Genomic DNA, 9,543 nt, shown 5'->3' with positions numbered 1-9,543 from the left:
GGATCTCTAATCAGGCAAATGAATTTTCATATCAGGTGTATCAGACAGCAAGGAAATGCAAGAGACATCTCTTACAGGCTCTTTATTGTCTGAAATGGCACCACGGAACGTCGCTTCTCACACACAAGCAGCTATTAATGAGTCAGAATCTTCTTCATTCAACTCAATGTCGGTGGCAGCTGAAACAAACCAATATTCAGGGGAGTTACTGGATCTTGCGGATGCATACAATATCGTTGTAGGTAATGAGAGCAACAACGATAGTAATGGAAGAGAACAAATAGAGAACTGGATGAAGAAAGATACATCTAGAGTTACCGAAGACCTTAAAGCACTTCTTACTCAAATATCAGCTTCTCGTGGGATAGAGTTTTTGTCGCCAAGAGATGTAAGTCCCAAGATATCTGTTAACAGTAGTGATCAGGATACAAAGAACATAGATCATGATATGCAGCTGCTAATTCAGAAGAGAATGCTCGAAAGGAACGAGAGCAACTTATCGTTGGAAGGAGTTTCTGTTGGTGAAATCGAGGGAGAAAGTGAGAGTGATCGGTTGAAAAGGCAGGTTGATTACGACAGGAAACTGCTGACTGGTTTATATAAAGAATTGGAGGAAGAAAGAAGCGCTTCAGCGGTTGCTACAAACCAAGCAATGGCTATGATTACGAGGTTGCAGGAAGAGAAAGCGTCGTTCCAAATGGAAGCTTTGCAGAACCTGAGGATGATGGAAGAGCAAGCTGAGTATGATATGGAAGCAATACAGAGACTGAATGATTTACTTGTTGAGAGAGAAAAACTAATTCAAGATTTAGAAGCTGAGATTGAATACTTCCGGGACCAGACCCCGCAGAAGAAGGATAAGCTAGATGTTGCAGAGAAGGTGACCGAGATGGATTCGCCTAGTGAGGGAATGAGCAACAAGATACAGAGTTGTTTAGTTGGGTTTGACGAAGAGAGGTTATATATCACCAGTTGTTTGGAGAAGATTGAAAACAGAGTAACTGGCGAGGCTCATGGCCATAATATACCAGCAGAAGACTCTGTTTCTGAGCTACAAGAGAGAGTAGAGAGGCTGAAGGGAGATTTATACTTCTTAGAACAGGTTATGAACTCTCTCGGGCACGGGAATGAAGGCATGCAATTTGTCAAGGAAATAGCTTCCCATCTGCAAACTCTGCGGACTCTCAGCATGAAAAGACAAGAACACACAGAGAGTTGATGCCGCGTAACAACCTTCACAAAGGTATGTTCTTTCTGCTTCTTTGATTTATTTTGTTCATTTGGGCTTTCCAAATCACCTTTATGGCTAAAATATACAAATGTCCTTTTTTATGTGTTAGATTTTTTTTGTGGAGAGGATATTGTAGAGGAATCTAAAAGAAGTTCAAGAGTGGTAAAAAAAAAAAGCTTAAAGAAAGTGTACAGAATCGTCTTCATGGCCTTCCCCTTTCGTATACAGAAAATTTTAATTACAGTTTCATTTTCGGGTTTGGTGTTCATAATTTTCTTGTGGGTTTTCACATTCTTTGTGTTTGTTTTACATTTTTTTTCTAGATTTTGAGTGAAGGGTGAATGTGGGTTTGTTCTGAAGTTCTCATTTGAACTTTTTTTTTTTTATTAGGTAGATTGATACTTTTGTTTAGCATGTCAAAAGAGTCATGCAACTTTGTTAAAATTGTTGTACATTTCTTGGTTATACGGATGTGAAATTCATATTTCTGTGTTGTGTTGGAAAAAAAATGTTAAAAATATAGAAACTTGGATTTGGAAAATTATAGCAAGAAGTTTGATGGAGTCATAGTACAAATTTACAAATGATAGTTCAAAGACAAAAAGAAAAGCAAAACCCTAATATGTAACGTTTTTTTTTTTTGTTTTGTTAAGGTAATATATATCTAAAATATTTTAACTCTTTGTCTTTTGGAGAAAAAAGGTTTAAGAATAACATGTAAGACCTCCATGCATCTTTTCTCACTTCTTCTTTTAGTTTTAAACATCAGTTATCCGTTCTCCTGTGTCTTAACCAACTCCTTAATTAATCTGTCTTAAGTTTCTTTAACTTCTACAACATGTCTTTAGCCCTCAGCCATATTTGTATCATGCTTCCTCTCACTCTTGCACAAATCCATCTCTCACTTCTATGCTTAGTTGGAAGATTGTATCACAGAGCATGCCACAGCTTGTGCCCAATGTCTCAGCCTCATTTTAACCAGTTGAGGACTATCTCCTGAAAATTTATACAATACAACATTTAAAACACCACCATATATATACACCTGAGTGAAAAAGTTAGGTTGCTATGTTTATATGTCGACGTCTTAAACGTTGTATGCTAAGGGAAATAGTGAAAATACGTAATATATACCTGGGGACATAACTTTCAAAGAATCAGAGTCGCTTTTAGGACTACCGAAAGAGGAGGAACGGTCTCCAAGGGTAGTAGGTCTGGAGGATGAAGAAGATCCACCAGTACTGCCTGGTGTAGAAACAGGCGAGATCTGGCGAGTGACAGCAAAGTAAAGGTCCAATGCAGGCAAAGTAGTTGTAAGTTGTTGCCCTTGTTCCTCGTTAAACCCGAACCCTAACTCAATAGAGCCTTTGAGCTCACTCAAGTCCTCGTCCGTCAAGTCTTCACCTCCTTCGTGATGCTTCTCAAGGTGAAGCATCTGGCGACGGCGACGCTCCCATGCGACGTCTCTTTTTGTCTCTAACATGGAGAGTTGCTTCGAGAGACGTTTCTTAGCCTTAACTCTCGGTGGTTCCAATGGCATCTTTTGAAGCTCTTCTACTTCACTATCATAGAGCGATGAGGACGATGAGGTTGATAAACTCAATGCTTCTCCAACCCTCACCATTGTTCTCTGTTGGTAATATTAGAACTATCAGGCACGTTTATGATTATATATCACAAGATGTTAAACCTTTTGTGCCTTCTTGTACAAGTTAGGTCATATCTGCATTTTTTTTCTTTTTGTACAAGTTAGCTCATGTATGGAAGGAATTAGGGAACAATAAGAACTTGAATAACACAAGAAGTTGTGAGTCACAAGTTGAGGAAAATGCTTTGAATATCTCTTACGTTTTTTTTTTGTGATGGTGCGGACCGTGCCGAGATGGAGCACGGCCTGCACAAAAGATAATGTATAACGATAGAGAAGGAGTTTGATCAAAAGGATTTTTAATTGTGAGAATCCAAGATCTCTCTAGCTCTCTCCCTCGAAACGATTCTTCCAGGAAGAAGAAAAAGGCGAAGTAAGTTTTTTCTGTTTGGTTAATTTTATGAATGTAGAGAAGAGATAGGGGTTTCTGGTGAACTTTAATGGTGGAATATTACAAAACACAGAGGAAAAAACGAGTTCTTGCAGTTTCTACCGCACATATTGTATTGTTTAAAAGTAGGGGTTTTTAGAATTTGCTTTTGCAAATAATGAGGGGATCCCAACTGTTAAATGCCTGGGGGAATCTGGAACTTGTCGTTTTATTCTTGAGAGAATCCAAAAACAAACCTTTACAGTTTTTTTTTTTTTGTTACAACAACCAACTCTTCCTTTATTTAGGTTTTAGTCAACGGCTCACCATCTTGTAGAAACTTTTATTTGTTCTTCGTCTAAACAAGTGAAATACAAATACAAAGGTGCTGTTTGTTTCTTCATTTGGATGAATCATCTAAGTGAAGATGAAAAATGATGTTTGTTTATGCCAAATTAATAGATCAGTTAGATGAATCAGTTGAATGATTTTTTAAAAACTCATCCAAAAAAGTTAAAAAAACCAGCTGAGTCTCATTGATGCAGTCAGATGGAGCTGATTTAGCCAAATTTTGAAAATATCAAAAATATCCTGAAGAAAACTAAAAAATTACATCAACCCAAAAAAATATCTTATTTCTATTTCTTCTTCTTCTCCTCTCTCCTTCGACGAAGCTCTCAAGAGCTGAGCTCTTTTCTCTTTCTCAGCATCAACGAAGCTTTGTTCTCTCAGAATCTCTCATCCCTTCATCGTTTCATTGTCTCTCTCATTCATCTCTCATCGCTTCATCGTTTCATCGTTTTGGTAAGTTCTCAATAACAGCTCTGATCTCTCTAACAACTTCGATCATCTCAGATTTTGGTGTTTGATCGAACTCTGTGTAATATTTGTTGTTTGCTATACTTAAATTTTGATTTTGTATCTGCTTCCTTCGATTTCAGCTGGTGGGTTTGTCCAAATTTGTTTTGTTCTCTCTTTGAGTTGAGAATTATGATTTAGGTGATACCACATGTTCGATGAAATGTCTCAATGAACTTGGCTTGATATTGTGAATGTTTTGAATTTGGCTTGATCTTGTGACTGTTTTTAGACATGGGTTTGTGTTTTGTTCTTTGCTAGACAATTTACGTTTGTTTGTTTGATGCTTGAAGTTGTGGTTAGTAAAGCAGAGACTTCATTGTTGTAGTTTGTTTGATGTTCATATGATTTGTTTGTTTGATGCTTGAAGTTGTGGTTAGTAAAGCAGAGACTTCATTGTTTGTTTGATGCTTGAAGTTTTGGTTTGTTTGATGTTCGTGTTTGCAAATAGGATTTGGGATTGTCACTTAGCTTAAAGATTTACAAACTTGATTGATGTGTTGTCTTATCCTATGGTTTTGCAGTGTATTGTTGTTAGAGGAGAAAGGGTATAAAGTCAAGTGAAACAGGTTGATTATTTGGTTTTGGTTTTCTTTGGTTACAGAACTCGGATTTTGGGTCTGAAACATGTTCTGAAAACTTGAGAGCAAGATCTTTCTATTGATATAAAGATAGTCTTCTGGGTCCATTTGGTTTGATGGGAAATTGCTTCCAAAGTTGACTGTTCGCAGGGTTTTGTCATTCGGGTTATGTGTTGGGAATTTAGTCATAACTTTAAAACCGTGAGTCAAAATCAAGATCTGTTTTTTTCTGTGGCTTTGTATGTCTGTTGTGAATCTTTCCATCAAGTTTCATAATTTTCTAGGTTGTTTTGGCACTCTGTTTGTCGTCTGCATCAAGACAGACGAATTTAGTAGCTTTATGGCTTCATTGTTTTTGTTCTGCAGTTTTATTTTTGATTTTGCTTTTGATTTTTGCAGTCTCTTAGTAACTCTGAATTTGTTTATTGGTTTTGCAGGAAACATTTGGGAGTTTGATGATTACATAGATTCTTTCCCATTCCAAGCCAAAAGTGATTCCTCTGCTTCAATCCTAAGTCTCATGCTCGTATTCACAAGTTTTTATCGTAAAAACTTATAAAAAATTATTATAAATAATTTACAAATAATTTACATTGGCATAACATGTTTTATATCTTATAAAAAAATTGTTATAAATAATTTATATTGAGATTTCTAGAGTTTTTGTTTGGTTTTGAATGAAAAATTATGTATATATATTTTAGATCAATATTTAAAATTAATATGGTTAAGATTAAGAGTAAAAAATTGTTACATCAAAACATGGGTATTTTAGTCATTATTCTAATCAAATTCATTTAGATGAGAATGTAAAATAACCAAACAAACACATTTCCATTCAGATGCATCATCCAAATGAACCATCTTTTTTTTTGTTTGTTGAGTCATTTGACATTCAAATGAATCATTTAGATGAAGCTGTTGAATGGATCATTTGAATGAAAATGCTAACTAGTGAAACAAACAGGGCCAAAAAGAAAAAACATATACTCCATTCGAAAATATAAGATGTTTTAGAGAAATATTTTGTTTTATAATATAGGATGTTTTCAAGTTTCTATTCAATTTTTAGATTAGTTTGATATTTTATATTATGCAGTATTGTTTCTGATTGGTTAAACTTGTTAAACATAAAACTTTTAATCTGTGTGTTTTAGTTAAAACATTATATATTTTGAAACGGAGGGAGTATTTGATATCCGATCACTTAATTCACTTCCAACTTACAAAAAAAAAATATATATATATATTTGACATGTTACAACTTTAGGAATCCAATTATCAAATAGAGCAAAATAACTAATTCAACCCCACTAAGTCTTATGCATGTAAAGGGAGTTTCTCTCTCTCTTCTCTCTCTACGATCATTCAGAGAGAAAGAAACCTTCTTTGATCTTCTCTTTTGTCCGCCGGATTGGTTTTTCCAGTCTTGCTTCCCGTTAATCGGGCTCTACTCTGGCATCTCCGGTTTGTTCAACAGAGTTGGCCTGCTCTTTCTCCGGCAGCGGTGGCTCTCTTAGCACCGTTTTGGCTGGCTCCTTTTCCGGCAGCGGTGGCTACTTTAGCACCGTTTGGCTGGCTTTTCTTTTGCAGATCCGCTGCCTTTATGTAATTTTAGGTTTTGTTTGACTCAATTGATTTGGTTCATCTTCGGATCCGATTTCAATTGCTTTTATCATTCCTTTGGTTTGATTTGAAGTAATTGACAATCATGCATGTGTCTTCCCCGAAGTTTGACGAGTCGATCGAGTTTCTTTGGTTTGCAGGCTCATGTTGATTTTCTGTCTTGGAGATTGGAGAGATCCTGAAGATGAAGACGAAGAAGATGAAGCTTGGCTTTGGAGTTATTTTCTCAATTCAATTGGAATCCGCTGAATCTTCTGGGTGTAGATCGAGATTCCGGTAATTTTCCGGCGATTTTGACCGAAATCAGAAGTTTTCCGGCGCTACCTACGACCGCCGGTGACCGGTGACTCCTTTCTTCGACTTCCACGTGTCAATTATCATGCCTTCCATTTGCCACGTGCTCTGCAACTTATAATATCTTCAGTCTAAAGAAAGATTTTGAATGGGCCTGTGGGCTTTTAATTTAGTTGGTTTGTTTTATGGCTTTGGTTTTTAGATTGTAAGATTAGCTTGTTTTTTGGCCTTTTATTCTAATAAAGACAGTAGTGACAAAAAAAAAAAAACTAATTCAAACTAAACCGATTTTTTAAAAATATTGGGTTAAAATGTAGTAAAAGTTAAGGTATCCCAATTTTTTTCTAAACACTAGTTTAAAAATAAAAACAAAAACAGAGCTATCTATATCCGAATCAATTAGAACAAAACAGTATCCCAAAAAATAAAATAAAAGAATCATAATTTGGTGTTAAAACCATAAACCGGGAAAAACCAGAATTGGACCAATCCTAATCGAAATGGTTCAGAAGAAAACTCTAAAAGGTACAGTGTCCTGTCCCAAACTCCGTTCTCTTGAAAGTTGAAACGACGACTACACCTTCTTTCTCTTCTCGATTGGTCTAAAAAACGAAACGAAAAATGCAGCAGCAAGTAAGAAAAAGAAAATCTCGATCTCAATCTTAGGATCCTTTTCCTCTATTCTCAGTTTCGGGGTATGGTAATATAACTCTGTGCGAATAATTGTTTGATGTGTGGTGCGCAGGGGAGTAAGAGTGGATCTGAGATGGAGGTGACATGGGAGGACCAGCAGAACATTAACACCTTCAGCCGTTTGAATAACAGATTCCACGACCTCGATGACGAAATCAAATCCGCCAAGGTTTATTCTTTTCTTTTTAATATAATTCCTCACTCCTTTCGATTTTGTTTCCCTACGCCATTCTAGGGTTTTTGTTTTTGACTTTCTCTGTTTAGCTCACTAAAGAACCAACCCACACTTAGGGAAACTTTTGATTAAGCTATGAATTTGTGTAATTACAATGATTCTGAGAATTTTTTTGATAAGTGTTGTTGTTCTAGTTTTGGATCATGATAAACTTCCTGATTTTATTGATTGTTGTAAACTTCTAATTACTTGATCCCGTGCCTTTCTCAGATAATCATCCCACTAGAGAATCTCCTATACTCGTATTTCTATCTCAATTTTTGTATACTCTTTATAGGTTGTAGCAATCGTCTGTAACATATGCTTTTATACCAATTCTGTGCCATCAGTATTAACCAAACGCCTATAACAGCATCAATCTTCCGTATCTCCCTCACAACTCCCTTTTGATTCTCATCTTCGTTGGTAAATATATAAGCCTCCTAGGGTCTGATCATTGTACTTGACTATTAGCTATTGTAATGGTGTTGACAGTTCAGCAACAATCGGTACTTAATTCATCATAACTAAATGGTGTCGCTCTATGGAACTTTCCTTGTCTAGGAGTGGTACAAGGTCTTTGGATGTGATCAAGAGATAAAATAGATGTGGGACTTTTCCAGTAGATTTTGGATCCTTTTTTTTTTTTGCTCGTTTGTTCCATTAGGAGAATATTATAGGATTCTACTTTGTTTTCTGTATCTAGTAGCTTGATTGATCAAAAGTATTGATTATTGCAGGAAAAGTGTGATAACTTAGAGGATGCAGGGAACGAGTTGATCCTTGCTGATGAGGAGATGGTGCGGTTTCAAATCGGAGAAGTGTTTGCTCATTTGCCCAGGGACGAGGTTGAAACAAGGATAGAAGACATGAAAGAGGCTACCTGCAAAAGCCTTGAGAAGCTCGAGGAAGAGAAGGTATCAATAGTCTCACAAATGTCTGCGTTGAAGAAGGTTTTGTATGCTAAGTTCAAAGATTCCATCAATCTTGAAGAAGATTAATACCAGATCCTCCAACTTGTTCTCTTTACTATTTGCATTCACTTTGATTGTATTGAGTGTTGTAAACCAGGGCTAGATTCTCAAAATTTATCATACTGGTTTTGTTCTTGCATCAAATGTTTTTGGATGTAATGTAGTCTATAATTTGGATTCAATACCAATCGAAGCCATTTTCATTTCCATAAGACACCATTCAAACAAAATCAGGCACAGACGCCAAAAATACAATTACAAAGGATCTTGGAGGTTCCAAAAACAAAACCCCTAATTGATAACCGGTTTTACTCAAATTGGGGTATAACTTGATGGTGGCCGGTTTGGACCGGATACGAGGCCACCCTGGCGAGCAGATTCTTCATCAAGAAACAAATCATCTGTAGCACGGAAAGCGCCGTGAGCTCCGTCGACGAGCAAACCAACGATCAGCGAAACCAGCACGTTTTGGCCTACATCAGTATAAACCAACGCGAGAATCGTAACCAAGCTGAGCAAAACCAGCACGATCCGGTCATCCACTTGTTTCCCAGAAATCACAATTGAATCGTTGGCGTCTCGCGAGAAATAGAGGAGAATCCACCCGATGAAGACGACGATAAAGGCGATCATAGAGATTGGGTGGTAAACGAGGCCGAGGAAAACAATGACGAGGACGGCGAGGGCGTAGTTTCCACGGAAATATGAGATGTTGTGTCTTAGGCGCGCCATGGCTTCATCGTATCCTTGAGGGAGAGATAGCGCGGAGAGATCGAGAAGCTGACGCCATGGACGGAGCGTGGAGATCATCGAGTGAGTCGTCTGCTTGGCGCGTGCACTCAACGTCCCAATGATTGTGGTGTTGGAAGAGGAAGAAGGTCCGATTCCTCCACCAGCGCCGCCATAACCGTACGGCGGAGGTTTCTGATTCATCGGATTTTGGATTTCGTGTGGGAAGAAACCTTAGAAAACTCACAGATCTGTGTTCAAACGTCACAAACTTTACATGGATTTCAAAGAGTCCACGAATGGGGGAGTAAGGGACTTGTTCGGA

General features: G+C 37.3%; 4 protein-coding genes across 8 annotated transcripts in view; 2 read left to right on the top strand and 2 right to left on the bottom strand.

Annotated features, from left to right (window-relative positions):
• LOC104755067 (myosin-binding protein 1-like) overlaps nucleotides 1-1,717 on the top strand; it is a 14,767-nt gene extending 13,050 nt beyond the window's left edge. For all 4 annotated transcript variants that reach the window (XM_010477395.2, XM_010477392.2, XM_010477393.2 and 1 more), the window contains exons 3-4: nucleotides 36-1,243; nucleotides 1,341-1,717. In XM_010477395.2, coding sequence (XP_010475697.1) covers nucleotides 36-1,219 — 1,184 coding nt within the window. In that variant the 3' untranslated portion in view covers nucleotides 1,220-1,243; nucleotides 1,341-1,717. The remainder of the gene's footprint in view (nucleotides 1-35; nucleotides 1,244-1,340) is intronic.
• LOC104755066 lies at nucleotides 2,134-2,855 on the bottom strand. Its single transcript, XM_010477390.1, has 2 exons — nucleotides 2,366-2,855; nucleotides 2,134-2,227 (listed from the first exon to the last, which is right to left on the bottom strand). The coding sequence occupies exons 1-2, from the start codon at nucleotides 2,853-2,855 to the stop codon at nucleotides 2,145-2,147; spliced, it is 573 nt and encodes a 190-aa protein (XP_010475692.1). The 3' UTR covers nucleotides 2,134-2,144.
• On the top strand, nucleotides 7,135-8,698 carry LOC104755063 (probable prefoldin subunit 4). Of its 2 annotated transcripts, XM_010477388.2 has the most exons (3): nucleotides 7,135-7,241; nucleotides 7,354-7,470; nucleotides 8,256-8,698. In XM_010477388.2, the coding sequence occupies exons 1-3, from the start codon at nucleotides 7,230-7,232 to the stop codon at nucleotides 8,514-8,516; spliced, it is 390 nt and encodes a 129-aa protein (XP_010475690.1). In that variant the 5' UTR covers nucleotides 7,135-7,229; the 3' UTR covers nucleotides 8,517-8,698. The 2 variants fall into 2 exon arrangements, with proteins under 2 accessions (XP_010475690.1, XP_010475689.1); XM_010477387.2 differs by lacking the exon at nucleotides 7,135-7,241 and having other exon boundaries at nucleotides 7,271-7,470.
• On the bottom strand, nucleotides 8,667-9,538 carry LOC104755065 (PRA1 family protein E). The gene has a single exon (XM_010477389.2). It carries the CDS (start codon nucleotides 9,420-9,422, stop codon nucleotides 8,802-8,804), a length of 621 nt encoding a protein of 206 aa, XP_010475691.1. The 5' UTR covers nucleotides 9,423-9,538; the 3' UTR covers nucleotides 8,667-8,801.

Source organism: Camelina sativa, chromosome 17 (assembly GCF_000633955.1).
Source record: "Camelina sativa cultivar DH55 chromosome 17, Cs, whole genome shotgun sequence".
NCBI classification, from domain to species: domain Eukaryota; kingdom Viridiplantae; phylum Streptophyta; class Magnoliopsida; order Brassicales; family Brassicaceae; genus Camelina; species Camelina sativa.
Note: the sequence above shows the minus strand (reverse complement) of the source record. Positions and strands in the feature narration are given on the sequence as shown.